Consider the following 19806-nt stretch of genomic DNA (forward strand, 5'->3'; position numbering starts at 1 on the left):
TTTCAATTATAATCATCTACTTAATTATTAAAATATTTTAATCACAAATGAGACAAATATTTTCCTTGAAAATTTTGAGAAAAAACTAAACCTAATTTATGTAATAATTCGAATTTCGAAATTAGGATAATAATTTATTTAAATTAAACCGTGGGATAAAACGTACCGTTTTGCTGAGCCAAAGTATCAGAGCAGTCTCATCTACAATGAGCTAAAAGAGCTCACTTTCTCTTGACATAGACCGGAAATGGAGCTCTGTGTTCTCAGCTCAACGACGATGCTGAATTCAGTTGTTTCTTTTAAACCAAGCCTTCGTCTTCATGACTCTGTCCCCTTCGCGAGCGTTCACTCTGTTTCTTTTAAGAGCTCAATTCTTCGATCCGGCAGCAAAAGGTCGTTACATTATCCTAACGAAACCTTTTCGTTTTCCCGCCGAATTAGCTGTCATCAATGGCCTTGGTTTCGCCGGAATTCGAGCGGCTTCATCGTTCAGGCGGCTTCTTCGTCTTCCGTGGCCGCTGGCGTCGAAGAAGACTGGCTTCCCGCCGATATTCAGGTTACAGAGACTGAAGAGCCCAATTCAAGAGTGAGTTTTTCTTTTTAATTTTTTATGATAATTCTGAATGCATTTTTAGATTTTTTTTTTCGTTAGCTAATTGCTTGTATTTATCAAGGCTATTAAATCTTATCCTTGTTCTGTTCCCAATTGAGAATGTACTATATGATGCTGGTTATGTTATTGATTACGTCGATACTGCTCGTTTTTTCTGTTGAAAAAGATGCATGCGTTGCTTCACCAGGTTACTTAATGTTATCTGTTTCCACCTAGTCTTTTGGAATTCAATTTCCTAATTTAATAAGCAAATTTTTGCGGTTTGATATGGTTGAGTTCTTTGTTTGGCTGGGAACCTAGTTCCTGTTTCCGCAATTTTACTGTACGGAAGTGAAGCAGAGAGAGAGAGAGAGAAAAAAAAATTATTTTTTATTTAGTATGATATGGAGAACAGAGTATTTTTTTCTGTCTTTCTTATTGCTATTTATACACGTGCACGCCACTCTTAACAACACAACAATAGTTAACCAACTGACAACCGGTTAACTACTTATTAACAAACTAACAAACACTTTTGTACAAAACAACAAACTAACTGATCTTTAACAAACTAGATATTAACTAACTAGTTAATATTTACTGTAGATATACTTGTTCAGACAGTACTAATACATGTATGTATATATTTATATGTATCAGTTTATCAGTATATGTACCTCTTGCACAGGTGAGGTTGAGTGTAGAAGTTCCACCAGCCGTATGTGATGATTGCTACAAAAGAGTTATCAATGAGTTAATGAAGCAGGCAAAGGTTTGTATTTTTAGTTTATTAAAATTGGCAATGATGAGCAATATTATTGATGGATTACTTTAAATATGATGATGGAACTTATGTTGTTTAATTTCTGGACCATTTAGATTTTGGTTTTTCAGGCCTTATTATTATGGAATTATTTTTCTGTATTTTTTCTTTTTTTGTCTTTTACAATCTGGCAATATAACAAAATAGATACTGTCAGATTATGCTTTTTTTCCCTTCAACTAGGAAAGCTTGTTAGCTTTTATCTTTTTCTTCCTTCCTTTATTTATAAAATGTTGCTGATTATCGATGAATATAAAAAAAGAAGAAGGTGAGAAGAAAAGAGAAGTTTTTCCTTATTCTTAAGTTCTTCATGGTATCAGAGCAAGCCTTATCCAAATTCTTTAGCATCTCTCTTGCTTTCAATAGGCAATGGATGAACAAAGCCCTTCTCCGCCCGAAGTTCTTTTGGGCTCTCACCTTTTGATGCCTGACCGTCATGCTGTGGTTGATCAGGCTCCATCTTTCGTTACTAGCCATCGACTAAATGGCAGTAACTATCTTCATTGGTCGTCCTCGATGTTGATGTTCATTCGAGGGAAAAGCCGAGATGAATATCTCACTGGAGAACTCTCACATCCCATGAACGATCCAAATGCTCGAATATGGAAAGTTGAGAACAATCTTATTATGTCTTGGTTGGTGAACTCAATGACCACTGAGATTGGCGAAAATTTTCTCCTTTATGAGACTGCGCACAATATCTAGGTCGCAACTCGTGAGTTCTACTCCACTCGCGACAACACTTCCGCCATCTTCGAAATTGAAGCAAACCTTCATGATCTGCGCAAGAAGAAAAAACAATAACTCAATATTACAATTTTCTTACTCGAAAATGGCAGCAACTTGATGTTTCTGAGGAACATGCTTGGAGCTGCCCAAAGGATGCCAGGAGATTCCAAAGCATCGTGAAACAGAAACGAATCTTCAAGTTTCTTTTCGAACTGAACAAAAACCTCGACGAGGTAAGAGGACGCATCCTTGGAACCAAATCTCTCCCGAACATCAGAGAGGTGTTCTCGGAGGTGCGACGCGAAGAAAGCAGGAAGAAAGTGATGATGGGTGACTCGCAACTCAGCCCTAACCCTGTTGAAAACATATCTTTTTCACCCGAGACTGGTACTGTTCTCACAAGTCGGGTGACTGAGCGAAAGGGACGGTCATGGTGTGAATACTGTAAAAAGCTGGGACACGTTCGTGGAAGATGTTGGAAACTTCACGGGAAACCAGCTGAGAAGGAATCGGTTGAGAAGAAGAAAACACGAAAGCAGGAAATGGAGGAAATTCATCGAGGTAATTTTATCTCAATAGAGGAGGGATCCACTGCAGCCATTTCTACTGGAAGCCCCTTATTTAGTCCTGAACAAATCAGCCTCCTCCAAAAATTGTTTTCACCCAATATGGTTCTCAGTAATGCTTCTACAGTTCACAAAGGTAATTTTTCTAGTTTCTCAACTTATTCCACAAAAAAGGAAATATGGATTATTGACTCAGATGCTTCCGATCATATGACTGGGGATATCTCATTATTCAAGAAATATAGTAAGTGCAGAAATAAATTCTCAGTTAAAATTGTTGATGGCTCTAGCTCCCAGGTCGAAGGAACATGAATAATTGTACTGACACGCAAGTTAATTTTATACTCTGTGCTATATGTTCCAAATTTGGATTGCAATCTTCTGTCAGTAAGTAAATTATTACAGGAATTGAATTTTGTGGCTACATTTAACTCTAAACTGTGTGAATTTCAGGACTTAGATTCGGGGAAGACGATTGACAATACTAGTATGAATTCAGGTCTTTATCTACTGCAAGTTGACAACTCTTCTCTTAATAAACAAACTTATCATGCAGTATGTATTAATCCTAAATCTGTAAACAACTTAAATATGGAATGCCCTATCATGTTATGACATTACCGTTTAAGATATCCTAATTTCGTGTACTTGAAAAAACTATTTCCTACTTTGTTTCGAAATGAAAATCCAACTTCCTTTCAATGCGAAGTATGTCAGCTATCCAAACATATTCAAAATTCATTTCCCAGTTCTGTTTACAAACCCACAAAACATTTTTCATTAATTCATAGTGATGTATGGGGTCCCTCTCGGGTCACTAATATTATCGGGACAAAATGGTTTGTATCTTTTATTGATGATCACACTAGAATTATCTGACTATTTCTCATGAAAGAAAAATCTGAAATTGGCCAGATTTTTAAAAAATTTCACATTATGATTCAAAATCAATTTTACACCAACATGCAAGAAGTGAGGTCAGACAATGGGTGTGAATACTTTGGAACCACTTTGAGCCAATATTTTTCTAACCATGACATTATCCATCAAAGTTCCTGTGTCAATACTGTACAACAAAATGGCATAACTGAACGGAAAAATAGACACATTCTTGAAGTAGCCCGATCAATCATGTTCACTACCCATATTCCAAAATTTCTTTGGGGAGAGGCTGATCTCACCGCTGCATATTTGATAAACCGTATGCCCTCCCGAACTCTCTCATTTCGAACACCCTATGATATCCTCCTCAAGGCATTTCTGCAATCTCATATTCTTCATACCATTCCCTATAAAGTTTTTAGTTGTTCCGCCTATGTTCATATTCATACTCACCTCAGGGGTAAACTTGACCCACGAGTCATTAAATGTGTTTTTTTGGATACTCACCAAGTAAAAAAGGATACAAATATTTCTGTCCCAAAACTCGTCGTTTTTACAACACTATGGATGTCACTTTTTTTGAAAACCAGTCCTATTCCACTATTGATATTCAGGGAGAAAATCCTAATCAAGAATATCAAGTATGGGATATAAGTACACCACCTCTCATTTTTTCTCCCCTCACTATTCCTGAGTCCTCATCAAATTTCTCTGAAACCAGTATCAAAAAGTGTGAAACTGAATCCATTCCTACTATCAACAAAGAGTTACGTGTTTATAGTAGAAGACACAAAACTTCCGTTAATAAAGATTCGGAACCAACAACACATTATCATGAGTCTATTCCAGTTCTAAGCAATAAGAACACATCAGGTAATGAGTTTTCAGGCACAATTTCTGATACGGTTACCACTACTGATCATGATACTGAGTTACCTATTGGTTTGCGGAAAGGAACTCGATCTTGTTCTAAACACTCTATACAGGATTACATTTCGTTCGACAATTTGTCCTCAAAGTATCATGCATATATAAGCAAACTTGATGGTAGCCCCACTAAACATAAAACTATTCATGAAGCCCTTGTATTGCCAATGTAGAGAGGTGCTATTCAAGAAGAGATTAGAGCTCTTGAAAAGAACAAGACTTGGGAACTGACAGAACTTCCATCGGGAAAACATAAAGTTGGATGTAAATGAGTATTTACCGTAAAACACAATCCTGATGGAAGTGTGAATCGATACAAAGCTCGTCTAGTAGCTAAAGGCTTCACTCAGTTCTACGGGATAGATTATCAGGAGACATTCGCCCCAGTGGCTAAGCACAACACTATTAAGATATTACTCTCTCTTGCCTCTAATCTCGATTGGCCTCTCTGTCAACTTGATATAAAGAATGCATTTCTCAATGGAGATTTAGAAGAAGAGGTATATATGGAAGTTCCTCCAGGTCTTGAGACCACATATAAAACTCACAAGGTATGCAAACTCAAAAAGGCACTCTATGGTCTAAAACAATCTCCGAGAGCTTGGTTTGAAAGATTTACCAAAGCAGTTAAACATATGGGTTATGAACAATGTCAGTCTGATCATACTTTATTTGTCAAGAACAGTGTCTCTGGTAAAAAAACTATCCTAATTATTTATGTTGATGATATTATTTTAACAGGTGATAACATAGAGAAAATTAAAAAACTCAAAATTTTCTTGCCAACGGAGTGTGATATAAAAGATCTTGGAGCACTCAGGTATTTTCTGTGAATGGAATTTGCTCGTTCTAAAAAGAGGATATCTGTGTCACAAATGAAATATGTTCTTGACCTATTAAAAGAAACAGGGATGCTCGAGTGTAAACTAGCAGAAACTCTCATGGAAACAACTACAAAAGTTGGATTTAAAAGGGGCAAGCTGGTTGATAAAGAAAAATATCAGAGACTTGTGGGTAAACTTATATATCTTGCTCATACTAGACCTGACATCAATTTTGCTGTAAGTACTGCAAGTCAATTCATGAATCAACCTACTGATATTCATATGAATATGATATATCGGATCTTAAGATATCTTAAGAAAACTTCAGGAAAAGAACTATTTTTCCAAAAAACAATGAACAGGAATATTGAAATCTACACAGATGCTGATTGGGCGGGTTCTATAACTGATAGAAGATCTATGTCTGGGTATTGTACTTACGTTTGGGGAAACTTAGTCACTTGGCGAAATAAGAAACAATCTGTTGTGTCACGAAGTAGCGCAGAAGCTAAATTTCGGTCACTTGCTCAAGGAATATGTGAGAGAATTTGGTTAAAAAGAGTTCTAATGGAAATGAAATTCTTGATTACTACTCCAATGAAAGTATGGTACAACAATAAAGCAACAATCAACATATCTAAAAATCCAGTATATCATGATCGAACTAAACACGTGGTAATAAATAGGCACTTCATCAGGGAGAAAATTGAAGATCAGATCATTCCAATACTCCACGTTCCTATTAATCAGCAAACTGTAGATATTTTAACAAAGGTACTTTTCAAATGACTTTTCAACGAATTAATATCCAATTTAGGCTTACTAAATATTTATGTAAGCTACATTGAGGGGGAGTGGAATTATTTTTCTGTATTTTTCCTTTTTCTGTCTTTTACAACCTGACAATATAACAAAATGGTTACTGCCAGGTTATGCTTTTTTTTCCTTCCACTAGGGAAGTTTGTTAGTTTTTGCCTTTTTCTTCCTTCCTTTATTTATAAAATGTTGCTGATTACCGATGAATATAAAAAAAGAAGAGGGTGAGAAGAAAAGAGAAGTTTTTTCCTTATTCTCAAGTTCTTCAATTATTTTAAATGTTAATAGAAAATATGGATTGCTTGTTTACCATATTCTGAATATTTTACTCTGGGAGAATTCATAGTTGGAGCAGTACTGTTGTTAAGTATGATTTCTTGTGTTGGAAAAGACTTTAGATGTTGATTCTTCTGCTCTATAAGGATTTGATCTTTGGGTCTCTTTATCATGTTTGATACTCATGTAGAAATGCTTGCGACTCGGCAATATGGTTTTTGACATTTTGTTTTATTCTTCTGGATTGTGGCATATGAGCACATAATATCTATTGAAAATTGTGTAAATATAAGATTTTTGGTTTCTGTTTGCAATCTTTTTATTGGTTCCATGTGCAGATCCCAGGATTTCGCCCTGGAAAGAAAGTTCCAGAGAGTATCCTTATAAGTTATGTTGGGAAGCAATATGTTCAAAAGGCTACAGTTGAATCTATTTTGAAGAGGACCCTTCCTAAAGCCATGTCTTCGGTATGTAAAACTAGTGTAAGCAGATGCACTTGCATGTGAGCAACCACCATTTTGTTTGTTGATTTTCCAATTTCATTTATTCTTAAGGGGGCAAACATTATCAATCTTTTGATGCTTTAGGTCTGCAGACTTATTTCATGTCACTGCAGAATATGGTAACATAAATAGAGCAGCTCAAATGTCTATCCTCTCAGGCAGAACCGTATTAGATCTAGCAAATCGTGCAAGTACATACTACCTGTCAACTTACCTGAATAAAGGAAAAAACTAAAAGTTTCTGACATAGAACCTATTGGCAGTTCTTCCAACTCGAAATATTTGTTCATGTCAGAAGGAACACAAATGTCAAAATCGTTTTTTTTTTCTTTTGTCCATTGAAATGGGGAAAAGAAGTTGGGGGTTGGGTTAGACAAGGGGTCAGAGCAAGTTTGCTATTTTTTGCCATTTCGTAGTTTAGGAACTCATTTCGTTGTGAACTTTCTCAAACAATCTCCATTTGACACTCTTCTTTTTTATCATTCGAGCATAAGATCTATGTTTCTGTTTATAGGTGACTGGAAGGGCTTTGAGAGACTCAGTCCGAATAGTAACCAAATTTTCTGACATGGAGGAAACCTATTCTTCTCTGAACTCTCTCAGGTTTGTCACATATACATCCTTTATGATATCTCATTTGAATATTCTTCTATCCTCTGTTTATGTGATTCAATAATGCATGGGCATGCATCTATTACTCTCAACATATGTAGTGATGCTCTCTTCAATGGAGGTAGTTTCCAGAAAAAAACAGATGTTATGAGGTTGTTAGTCTCTAAATGGAATATTGTGATTTTGTTTGCTGATCTGACATGCCCGTCAGATATGATGTCATTGTTGACGTGGTACCTGAAGTGAGATGGAATCCTGAGAATGGATATAAAAGTTTAAAAATTGTTGTTGAGGTAGACAGTGATATTGATGCTCAAAATGCTTGCAAACGGGAATTAAGACGCCGTCACAAGTCCCTAGGTGCACTGAAAATTGTGACTGACAGAGGACTGCAGGTACACAAGCTATATGTTTTATCTGTTCTTGCTTTCGTTTCTGAACTATCTTTTCTTAAGAAGTTTTTCTGAACCAGCGTGAGTATTAATATGAGGGCTTATGGTTTGACACTTATGATTTGACTCAAATGAAACAGAAAAAGGAAAATATTGATACAAACCCTGTAAAACCATTCTTGGAAATGGCTAAGCTACTGTAGGTTCTTATAACTGTTTGCCTTGCCTGTGCGGGGAAGATAACAGCTCAAGAAATTGGGTTTTGCTTTCTTGATATTTGTCCTTGTTTGGGCTGGAGGCCTGATGGACGTTAAGATCAAAGGCGAACTGTGTTACTCTTGTTTAATTTTTTGTATATTTATGTTTGGATGTGTTCCCACAAATAGCTTTACTAATACAAACTTTTGGCAGTAAACTTCTCTATGCTACTTAAACCTAAGTCTGATATGAGCCCAGGCCCATCATAAATATTACTTAGATGACCAGTGTTCTTCAGAATCACTAATTTTTTCAGCATGATTCTTTTCCAGATAAGTGCCCACATTGTGAGAAATGACAATTGAGCAGCAAAGCAATAGCTTCTGGCATGCATCTTCTGTTGCTTTAATAATAAAGTTCCATCTTTTCAATAAGTTTAGGTTTTTAGAATAATCAATTACCGGTATTAATTTTTTCACAACATCACAGAAACAATTGAGTTACGACCAATTATTTCAAAAGCTCAAGCCAATAAGATTAGCTGAATATACTATTTATATTTACAATCAAATCCTTCGCGCCATAAGGTGTAGCATCTTTTTTTTTGTAACATATGCATATTTAAGCAAGTTTTATTGTATTTTTAACCATAAACACAATGCAAATTGCAAATGCATATCCGTGATTGCCATGGAAGGTCCGGAATTTGTATGAAGCTTCAAAATTTCACAGGTGGGTGATCTTGTAGTCCTTGATATATCAGCAACAACAGTTGAGCAGGATGGATCAAGTGTTCAACAGATTCCTGATGCAGAAAGTAAAGGTTTGGCACTATAAACTTATGCTTGAATCACTCTTTAATGCTCAGTCTGCACCATGAGCACTGGCTTCCTTGCCTGTGCTCGATGACCAGAACTTCAAGGACATGACTGGCATTGCTTTCTGTACATACAATCATGATCAATTAGATCTGTATGCCTTGGGAATCTTCATTTGGATGGCATTTAAATGGACACAAGCATGAGTCAGTTCCCACTATGAATAGAAAGGCTTAACGTAATGCCCGTGCTCTGTAACCAGAACTTCAAGGACATGACTAGCAATGCTTTCTGTACAAACAATCATAATCAATTAGATCTGTATGCCTTGGAAATCTGCATTTGGATGGCATTTATATGGACACAAGCATGAGTCAGTTCCCACTGTGAATAGAAAGGCTTAACATAGTCGCACACAATATTATGAACATCAGAAAATCTTGTACTGCAAGTTTCCTGCCGCCGTGCAATGAAGAAATAATGAATTATTTCCTTCACTTTCTTGACTGCTTAAGATGCAATGCTACTATTGCTGGCTTGTATTCTCGATAGGTTCCTCGGGAGTTATAAACTTCTCTTCATTTCATTCTACAAAGCACGATGGCCAATATTGTTTGATTAGTTAATATGAGGACCTCCTGAGTGTGATTCAATCAGATCTTGCTGTGCTGTTGTCCACGGCCATTAATTTCAAACAGGCTTTCACCGCATCCCAAGGGGAGTTATTCACGAATCGTTTCATTGGTGTTAGCACTTGGATATCTTCTTTCACATTAATTATTTATTACAAAGATAACAATTGAAGGAATGTGAATCTCTACACCAGTCAGAGGCCATCCCAGTTGTTTGATGGACCCATTATAACCTTCAATAGAGCAGTCCCTTTTCCAGTAATCTTATTTCAATGCCAATCTGTGTAGGTTTTCATTTTGATACAGAAGATGGTGATAAGGTACTTCCTGGTTTCCTTGATGCACTACTTGCAATTCGACGAGGTGAAACAAAGTCCTTTCCTCTTATGTTTCCTGAATCATGGAGGCAAGAGAGTCTTCGTGGAGTTCATGCCCAGTTCACTGTAAGCTTTCCTTATTTTATGGTAATAGTGATAGTCCATGTTATAAAGCAAAAAAGAGGAAAGGAAATGGAGAATAGCATATAGATTATATGAAAAACAGATCACTTGTAAGGTCATTTCACAAAACTTCCTACTTCCTTTCTATTAATATAACATACATGTCAAGCTTTGTTCATTAGTCTTACTCACTTACCTTCAGGTTGAATGCAAAGAACTCTTTTATAGGGATTTACCGGATTTAGATGACTCCCTAGCTGATAAGCTACTCCCTGGCTGCACAACCTTAGAGCAGGTAACGAACTCAAATAGTTAGGGTCCCACTATTCATGTTTAATTCAGCTTTCTAATGAGATTCTTCCATGTCAAATCTGCAGGTCAAGGAATCACTGTTGCAAAAATGCCAAGAATTGGAGCAAAATGCAAGAGATCAAGCAACAGATAATGCGATCCTAGACCTTCTTCGTCAGGTTATCTTTTGTTCCTGAATGGGAACTTCTGCATTAAATTTCTCTCTTCAGATTATCATTCATGTTTCTCTTGCCGAACATTGCCTTAAAGCTTCTTCTTATTCTTCCAATATTTGTGCATACCTTATCTAGTAAATATTTGCATTAATGCAGGTGGCATGATTCTTCAATGCCTCCACATTGCATCTGCATAGGATTATCGATGAAACTTCTATCCAAATTTAAGTGCAATTTTTAATAGATTACAATTTATACTTTCATTTCTAGATGGTGGATGTTGATATTCCTCAATCCTTGTTTGAGGAACAAGGTAGGCAGCTTTATGCAGCCAAACTTCTTCAGATACAGGTCAGTATTGCATCCTTTCTCAAGGGCTAAAGTCATAATCTGATCTACTATTTACTTTTGTTCAATTTAATCATTGTCTCGATTTTACATCAAATTAGTTCCCGTATTTTTTTAAAATTTTCGATTTAGTCTCTTCTTATTATTAATTATTAACACCATTAACGTAAATGTCAAGTGTCAAATTTATTGGATAACAGCTTCTTATTAGTCCAATTAGAAGTTAAATATTATGTCATAATTCACATGATATCTGATGTGGTATTAAAAATACTTATACGTTGACCAGTCTGAACCGATTTACATAAAAATAATAATAATTTGGGATTTTGTGTACGAAGACGAGAAAAAGAAGAATCTTGGCGCTGCCAACAGAAAATGGAAAAGGGGGATGAATTTCTGTGATGCGTGAAGGAAGATGGTGACAGAGCTGAAAGCAAGAGATAATGATACTAGAGCTGAAGCAGAGCAGGGAAGGAGAGAGGGCGACATGCGATTTGTTGATGGCAGAAGGAATCTCGCCTTGAAGCGGCAGCGCAACGATGATTTCACATTAAAGATGATGATGTTTTTTGCTATAAATATAGGACCAAGAGCTGGGTTTTCTAGATGGATGAGTGTGGGAAGGAAAGATAAAGGGATGACCAAGAGGGGAGAAAGAAAAAAATAGAGAAGAAAAAGTAAGAGGGAGTGGCTCTGGTAGAGAGAGTGCGAAGGGAGAGTCATGAGACCAAACAGAGAGAGTGAGGAAGACAAACTACGGGGCTGGGTTTGACTGAAAAAAGAGGAGAGGCTGTGAGAGTAAAACTGAAAAAGGAAGGTGATTTCAGCTGTGGAGATAAAAAAAAACAGACAGAGGTGCATGTTTATAATTGGTTTTTTTTTTTTTTGACCGGTTTGAACCTGTCCACATACAATTTTGTTTAGTACCATGTAAGATGTCATGTGATATTTATTTAAAATTGGGCCAATAAGAAGCTGTCATGTGCCAATTTTTATTGACACGTGGCATCTAATATAACAGTATTAACAATTAATAACAGAGAAAGACTAAATTAAAAATTTCTTAAAAAAACAAGAACTAATTTGATGAAAAATGAAGAAAGGAACCAGATTGAACAAAAATAAATGGTATAGGGACTAAATTATGATTTTAGCGTTTTTTACGGGATCCACTGGATTATTTATAATTTGTAATTTGGTTTTAGGAAAATTTATCAATGATATGAATATAATGTCTGCTGTCTTCCAGTTCTCACTCCCAGCATATGTTGACGCAGGCAAATATGAAACTTAATGAACAGCAATTGGCTTCTCTTTCGAGCCCAAAGGCGGTAAATGAGTATCTAGAAAACCAAAGAGAGAATATCACAAATGTGATCAAACAAAACTTGGCCGTAGGAGATATATTCAAGCGAGAAAATTTGCAGGTATACACATTTATTGAGGTTCATATACTAGCCTACTCTTGAATAAACCAGAATCAACTTTGGCTGTTTGGACCAGCCTCTTTAATATCAACTATTTATTAAAGATATATCCTCTATCTGGAAGAGAAAAAGAAAAAACATCACTATAACCATATTATAAATGCTGAGTTGTGCAGTTTTCAACTGAGGAGCTTGTCAAGGAGGTCGAAAACTCCATTGCTGAATTCAAACGACATAAACAAGAATATGATGAAGAACGTGTGAGAGATCAGGTTAGAATACTTCACCATATTGGCAGAGTGGAAAAGTGTTATTGTATTTGCTTTAGTTGGCTTCTTTTGACCAGTTCGGCTGGGTTAGCTGGCTATCCTGCTTATGCAAATATTTGCTAGCAGTTTCTCAAGAGATCATTGAAGTTAATAAAATCTGGCATATAACTACCATTTATAGGCTTCAAATGGTTGTGGTTCAAAGCTCAGTTTTGCTTTTTAAAATTAGTGTTGGCAATGTATCTGTTGTTTTTTCCAAGTGTTTTATCAGACAATGCAAATTGCAAATTATGAATTCTTTGAGAAAGCATCAATGTGGTGTTACTTTCCTAAAGAGTTTTTAAGGGAAGCAAAATAGAAGAGCTTAATGGATTTCTATTGGTTCAAATTTATTTGTAATCTTTTGAAACTATCTCGTGAAAATGTATAGAAGTATTACGTATTTTAAAAAACATTTCATTCTTAAATGCAATACAATTACATTAATTATATGATTGCAACATCTTCAAAGGCATAGTTACTAAACACAAATAATTCTGCAGGTACAAGAGGTTCTAGAAGGAGCAAAAGTGCTTGAATGGTTAAGAGAACGTGCAGAAATTCAGTATGTTACCCGGTAAGGATTCACTTGATCAAATTTTGTTAATCTTATTTGAATTCTCAGAAAATTTTGTTAAGCTGGTTTGACATTTTCCGGAGTAAATAATCATTCCACTGGAATGTTGTACGATTGACTTTATTTTTCATCTGGTTATGGTCCGATCACCAGTTTTGACCATTTTGATAGTGTACCCTACAATTAGTTCAAAATACTACTTCCGAGCATGCGAAAGATTAGATAAACGTTATGATGAGAAAAATGTTCTAACTTGACATTCACTTCGATTAATTTGTGATTAGTGCCTTGTCAAGAATGAAAAGTTAGCACCAGAAAGTTCAATGGATCAAATATAAATTTATGACTTAATTTTTACAAATATCAAATAATTAAGGTTAAGAATGAGAATATATAACCAAATGGATTGTAATAGAAATTTAATTTGTCTCGTTTGTCTTTGTTATGTTTCATTTTGATTTTGATATACATTAATAAAAGTTATTGTAGTTCAATTGTCATGATCCTCCCCTTTTTTAGATAGGGTGAATGTAGAACTGTAATTCGATTCATCTGCTAAGAGTAATGTTTTTGGCACTTATAAATACTTTTTGACACTTGAAAGTGGAAATTTGAGTTTAGGTAGGAAATGGATTTTCGTTAGTGAAAAATTCACGATAGAGTTGATGATCATTTACAGTAGAATTGAATGCCACAAATGCACCTTGTTGAACATGTGAAACTCGGTACATTGTGGATGTATTGTAATCCGATGATAGTCAAACCATAATGTTTGATTTACTGAACATGTAAGTTAGCTCATTAATGTTTTGGTAACAGCTCAGACTGTAAATTGGTTTTTGACAACTCAGTCTTTGTAATTTAATTTTTTTGGGGAATTTACATCAAATAAGTAGTGTTTTTTTGTATTTGTGTTCAGAAGTTTATATACATGCAAATGATTTCTGAAAATTTAACAAAAAGAATAAAAGAACCGAATTACAAATTTGAAGTTGTTATCGAAAAATCATAGAATTTAAACTGTAGTAGTAAGTCACAGGATAAATAAACTTGTACTTATCCTACAAATTAAGTTTATTCTTCACAGTTCTTGTTGTATACAATGAGTTATCCTTAAAAAATCACAAAATTTGAATTATAATGAAGTTAAATCACTACAAAGTGAAACTGTAGCTTACCACCCAATTTGAACTTGTTATTCACAATACTTGTTATAAATCAAAGTCTAGGAGAAACCGTGTGTTTCTCCCGACTAGAAGCTAGGTAAACCTAAAAGCCTCTTGAAGAACAATGAGTTAGCAACCAAAGGAAAAAATGAGAAAAACACAAGTATATCGAAAGAAATTACAGGAATATATACAATCTTCCTACATAATAAAGTTACCAACAGGAGCTGCCGTTTAGAGAATCCAGATGAATATTTGTCCACAAAGGTTCAAGATAGCCCCAGCAACCTATTTTGCAGTGTCTGCCCTAGCTTCATATAAAGAGCCTGCTGTTCCTCTCGACTGAGTTTCCTCAATATCTAAAGCAACAAAATTGTCACATAAACACGGATGGTATATGAGAAGTTACACGCCTACTTAAATATTTATATATAATATTTTTGTATGGAGGGGTAATCGAATTGACATTATGATGAATTTTTCATTCAAATCATTATCACATTTGTATTATGTTATTATTCTTAGTCTATAGAATTAAAAGTTTGGTCAATTAAAAGTTGAACCAGAAGAAACCAATGAGTAAATGAAATTCTCTCGTATTGACATGATAAGATATTAGCATTTCATATACGGAAATAAGAACTTCACCTCATCCAACATCATCTCTACTGTGTAGTCCTGAGGAACAACAAATGATTGGATATATATGTAGGCAAAAACAGCCATTACCATCTGAAAAACAGACAAGCATGACTTAGAAAACGGACATAAATGGTTCTGAAATTTAACTTGTACATGGCGAAAGATATTTAATGCAGGTTATCAGAACATGTCCAAAGGTAACAGATCCATTAAGTGCCACTAATTTGGAGCAATTTATGGTTAAGGGTAAAACCAGTACAGAAATCAGAAGTGGACTGGACTGAGAGGCATTTTGTCTCTATAGTGGTTTTTTAATATTTTATAGTGTTATTTAATAACCATTTAATAACTACCTAAAATTATGTAATTGTCTTATTACAACACAATCTTAAGTGATTATTGTCACTAAATTACCATAACGCATTTGAAATATACTTAAAAACATGATGCTTTTGGGGTAGTGTAATACCAGGTTTGGTTCTAGCAAAGAATGATGAATAAAATATGCTGGCTGAATAACTGGGATAATGATTAATCTAACTCAAAATAAGAAGCTGATGGACAAGAAAAAATAGCTAGGTGTTTCATAAATCATCACAAATATTTCAAAGTTTAGCAGCTTACTTGGCAATCCATTCTGTCGGTAAATCCACCATGTCCAGGTATACTGTCACCAAAATCCTGCATCGTTCAAAGAAATTGGATTTACCAGAAAAGAAAAAAAAAAAACATTTGAAGAAATGAAAAAGGAAATAGTTCATCATGTGATTGAAAGCTCATAAATGCTCCAATTTTTTGAGCTAGTAAAAAACGAATGAGTACCTTGATTTTAAATGCTCTTTTGAAGCCACTAGCAAAAAAACCACCAAAGGGTGCTATAATTGACGCAAATAAACCCAGGCATAAAGCATGCCACTGCACTGGCAAAACTGAAATCTCCTTCCATGGAAGCTACAAGAAGTAACTAAAAGTAAATCATTATCCTTATTATAAAAATTCTATATCCCATCCTTATTTCTCTCTTCTTGGTTAGTGAAAGTTACTGTAATTGCTACTTTCAGTTTTTTTCTTTTTCCAACTTCATTGTTCTATATATTAACATGATTGCTACAAGGCATCTAGAATTCAAATATGCAACCATAAAAACTTTTATCACTCACCCATTGAGAAATCCATCCTGGTAACGAATAGTGTTCGGGTATAAACAGTGGCCCGGGATCGCATTGAAGCCAACCAGTCGATAAATCCTGCATGAATTTCGTTGACATGAGCAGTTTCTGAAGCAGTATGAGTTCGTTCCTTGGGTATTCTCCTTTATCAAAAAATAAAAGTTCTTTGGGGTATCAATGATTAATTTCTATCAAAAGTTACCTTCCTCGGACATGTAAGCCACTGGAAACGGCCTAAAATGTTTGCAAACTGTAAAAAAGATAGCGAGTGATCAAGTTAATGGATCCACATTCTATAAAACCATTATGTGATGATGATATATAAAAATAAAAAATTCCCCAACATTTTCATCTATCCTTACTCTAATTAAATGAACATTAACAAAAGAGAGTCTTTTTTGTAATTCATAGGAAACCATAAGGTTCTTGAAAACAATTACGAGGTAGTAATAGTTGCGGTTTTATTATGTTAGGAATAAATCAATAATTTTTGTATAATTTATTTGAGAATTTACCATTAATTGAGATAAGAGAAGATCTAAATTACATCCAAAGATGAAAATAATAAATGCTTTTTGTATTAAAATTTACAAAATCAGAATACCTTATTTCCATTCCACTTGATATTTTCTGTAAGGTTAATTTTTGTAATGCTAGATAAATTTTGTATCATTTCCTAATTAAACAAAAAATGAATTTCAAAATAAACTTCAAAAAGAAAAAACTTGATTTATAAACCTAGTCTAAAGAAAATTATGCTTACAATAAATGCTGAGATTACGGTTGCCACTGATGCTCCAATAAAACCCTCCCAAGTTTTCTTTGGTGATAACTTAATCAAAGGTGTCTTTCCAAAATAAAAGCCAAAGAAATAAGCAGCAACATCATTCATAGCAATAAGGGCTGCTGGGAGAAGAAACCTGATAAATATAAAACTTCTTAGGCTCGCCAACAGTACATAACATATGTATATCAAAAGAAAATAGCACATAATATCTTGCACACACAATTCTATACATATGACTCTGTTAACAGAAATCTACCCACAAGAAATTTATGTAAATCATGTTATTGTTACCAAAATATCCCTTCGAAGATATTGGCTACAGTAAACGCGGACTGAGTGAACACCACAATGAGAATCATGTGTGTCCAGGCATACTGACCAAATTGGTATTTGTACATCTTCTTCTTTAATGTTAGAATAAACCACATGAACCCTGAATCCAACCGAGATTTAGAAAAGAAATTAGAAAGGAAAAATAGCTCATGGCAGACAAGGGAAGACGAAAAAGGTGCATGGAGTTATTGGAGTATATAACAAAAGAAAGTAGTGAAATTCTTGGGGTAGAGCTACAAGAATGGAATGCTATAAGCTGTATTTGAGTGGATATACTTAGATTTTTATGCTAATTGAAACTAAAGGAAAAGAATCAGGAGAAGAAAAATAAACAGAACAATCGAAAACCTTTAACAAACCTGCAATGTATAGGAAGTAACAAATAACCATCTGATACTTGATAAGGTTGCTCAAAAGCCTATAAAGAAACTTCTCTGATGACATGTTCACAAGCTGCTGGCTAAGAATCTTGCCATATACGAATAGCATGGCTGTGAAGAAAAAATGCCTATGGAACAAGTGTAGTGAATTATATGATACCAATATGAATTAAATATAATGGCATCAAATCAGATGCTGGAACAACAGGTGGGATTACCAGTTCAAGAGCCTAAATCGGGGCAGATGTCTCTCTTCATGACCTCTTCTAAGTAGATTAAAAAGCTCACTGACCATGAAGATTTGGATGATAACAACCATGGCCCAAATGTAAAGGTGACCCAAGTAGATAATCAACAAAACACCCCCAATCATCCATAGAGATGAATAAGTCCTGATCCACATTGACCTGTACTTGTTTTGATCATTGATGAGTAAATGGCTTCCATTTGTTTTGCTGACCTCAACTGGAAACTGATACCAAAAGGATAAGATCAGTTACTTTTCAATCAAAATCCTTCCTGGTTAATGCAAAACTGTAATTTACTCCAGGGGTGAGAATGAGAGAAAGAGATAGAGAAACTCAAACCTCGTTTGATCGTCGTCTATGCCTAATTCTTGGTGAAGTAGGATTAAAATCCTTTTGCATTGCTCCAATCGATATCACTTCTCCACCAAGTTTCCAAATTATATTGTTGGCTGCATTCAAACAATCCTTTAAGACACTAAACTCTCACAAACTAGAGAGAATAATAAAAAGGCAGAATTAATAAATTCAGTAACAGAACAAGCAGACAATGTACATACAGATTAAACATGCAAAAGAGGAGATTACAAATAAATCAGAACCTGAACACATTAATTTACACACATGTCTGTTGATCAATTAAGGGGAAACATGCTTAGTGATGGACAGGAACCAAAAAAATAAAAAGGTTTAATGAAGGTATCAAAATTACCAATATAGAACCCTCTGGTCTCTAGTTTAGAAGTTGACTTATTCAAAACTGATTTTGCATTTGTTAAGAATAAATAACAAAATGTAACTTTCCTATCAGCTTTAGTTTTTAAGATAACTGGCTATTATAAACTATTTCACATGGAATGGAAGACTTAAGGTCTTCTTGTTGTCTCCATTTATAAATTGAATTCTTTCAGACCAACTGCTATTAACTTAAACTTCCAAAATATTAGCAACAATTTATTATTGTTCAGTTTTTACCAAATAACTGAATCCATATACAAATAAAAACAAAGTGACAAATTATCATAAAGTACATGGTCAGTAAACATAGTTTCTCTTTCTATCCGTTTAATCTCTAAAGCATTTTCATATCCTTATATATGCAAATATTTTCCTCGTAATAATCTGGAACATGCAGCCAAGCCTAACTAGGAAAGAAACATGAACTCACGTAATTTCCTGTGCAATAAATTGATGTACTAGCTGGCTCTTACATAATTGGCTAATAATATGTATATAGAAGATACCTACGTGCATATATACATATATATAGATACAAGAAATACACATACACGGTTCATGATCTGCGTAAGTATACATTTCCTACCAGATTAAAAATCCAGTAAAAAAAGGAAAGAGATAACAAACAAAGAAAACTTTCTGCTGATCACGTTACGTATTCGATATAAATAGAAGCACTTACAACTCAATCGAGGACTTCAAAAGTATATATAAATGAAACCATAAGGTGACTAACATTAACACGATAAACAAACTGATTTTGCATATTCGAAAATTGAGAAACACATAAACGAGAAATTGGAGGAGAAAACTGTGGAATATTTTAAGATACGGAGAAAGTGAAGGGCACTTACAGTTGGAATTTGAAATTTACAAGTCCTTGATTGCAAAATCTGCAGAATAGAAGAATCAGTGTATTCCTAAATAACAAATTAAGCCGAAGGAATAGTAAGAATCAATTACCGTGCGGATAAAGAAAGGGGCTCGTTGTTGCTATGGAGTCTGGTGCGCTGAGTTTTCCACTCACCGATTCCTGTGTAAAACAGAAAAAACAGAAATGCAAGAACAATCTCTTTTTTTTTTTTTAATTTAAAAAACTCGAAGATCTGACGAACGTCCCTTGAATGACACGTGGAGTTTCGCCAGCATTTATAAGATATATTCCCCTACGTGGCATGTTCTTTTA

The 19806-nt window shown here is 34.7% G+C and overlaps 2 protein-coding genes across 3 annotated transcripts; one reads left to right on the plus strand and one right to left on the minus strand.

The window, feature by feature from the left end:
* The first annotated feature begins 165 nt into the window (after nucleotides 1-165).
* Nucleotides 166-13322, plus strand: LOC110826069 (trigger factor type chaperone family protein). 2 transcript variants are annotated; one of them, XM_022056658.2, is made up of 13 exons: nucleotides 167-586; nucleotides 1281-1364; nucleotides 6774-6902; nucleotides 7453-7541; nucleotides 7762-7945; nucleotides 8873-8963; nucleotides 9879-10033; nucleotides 10233-10325; nucleotides 10408-10500; nucleotides 10768-10848; nucleotides 12126-12275; nucleotides 12452-12547; nucleotides 13087-13322. In XM_022056658.2, exons 1-13 carry the CDS (start codon nucleotides 248-250, stop codon nucleotides 13162-13164), a joined length of 1662 nt encoding a protein of 553 aa, XP_021912350.1. In that variant the 5' UTR covers nucleotides 167-247; the 3' UTR covers nucleotides 13165-13322. The 2 variants fall into 2 exon arrangements, with proteins under 2 accessions (XP_088074773.1, XP_021912350.1); XM_088218647.1 differs by lacking the exons at nucleotides 12126-12275; nucleotides 12452-12547; nucleotides 13087-13322 and adding an exon at nucleotides 11187-11845 and having other exon boundaries at nucleotides 166-586.
* Nucleotides 13323-14267: 945 nt separating this feature from the next.
* On the minus strand, nucleotides 14268-19710 carry LOC110826074 (Phosphatidate cytidylyltransferase family protein). Its single transcript, XM_022056664.2, has 13 exons — nucleotides 19584-19710; nucleotides 19475-19513; nucleotides 18225-18334; nucleotides 17856-18109; nucleotides 17617-17765; nucleotides 17216-17357; nucleotides 16901-17057; nucleotides 16340-16387; nucleotides 16129-16215; nucleotides 15791-15919; nucleotides 15593-15649; nucleotides 14975-15058; nucleotides 14268-14685 (listed from the first exon to the last, which is right to left on the minus strand). The coding sequence occupies exons 3-13, from the start codon at nucleotides 18282-18284 to the stop codon at nucleotides 14596-14598; spliced, it is 1257 nt and encodes a 418-aa protein (XP_021912356.1). The 5' UTR covers nucleotides 18285-18334; nucleotides 19475-19513; nucleotides 19584-19710; the 3' UTR covers nucleotides 14268-14595.
* Between the last annotated feature and the right edge of the window lie 96 nt (nucleotides 19711-19806).

The sequence above is a fragment of the Carica papaya genome, chromosome 4 (assembly GCF_054855325.1).
Source record: "Carica papaya isolate Zhongbai chromosome 4, ASM5485532v1, whole genome shotgun sequence".
Lineage (NCBI taxonomy): Eukaryota > Viridiplantae > Streptophyta > Magnoliopsida > Brassicales > Caricaceae > Carica > Carica papaya.

What these genes read in the sequence shown, in the direction of transcription:
- LOC110826069 (XM_022056658.2), top strand. Translation starts at nt 248, where the DNA reads ATGGAGCTCTGTGTTCTCAGCTCAACGACGATGCTGAATTCAGTTGTT. An exon ending in TCTTCTCTGAACTCTCTCAG is followed by an intron (nt 7,542 to 7,761) that starts GTTTGTCACATA and finishes CATGCCCGTCAG; the next exon opens with ATATGATGTCATTGTTGACG. An exon ending in GAGTTCATGCCCAGTTCACT is followed by an intron (nt 10,034 to 10,232) that starts GTAAGCTTTCCT and finishes ACTTACCTTCAG; the next exon opens with GTTGAATGCAAAGAACTCTT.
- LOC110826074 (XM_022056664.2), bottom strand. Translation starts at nt 18,284, where the DNA reads ATGCAAAAGGATTTTAATCCTACTTCACCAAGAATTAGGCATAGACGA. An exon ending in GGCTTACATGTCCGAGGAAG is followed by an intron (nt 16,216 to 16,339) that starts GTAACTTTTGAT and finishes AAATTCATGCAG; the next exon opens with GATTTATCGACTGGTTGGCT. An exon ending in CCGACAGAATGGATTGCCAA is followed by an intron (nt 15,059 to 15,592) that starts GTAAGCTGCTAA and finishes TCTGTTTTTCAG; the next exon opens with ATGGTAATGGCTGTTTTTGC.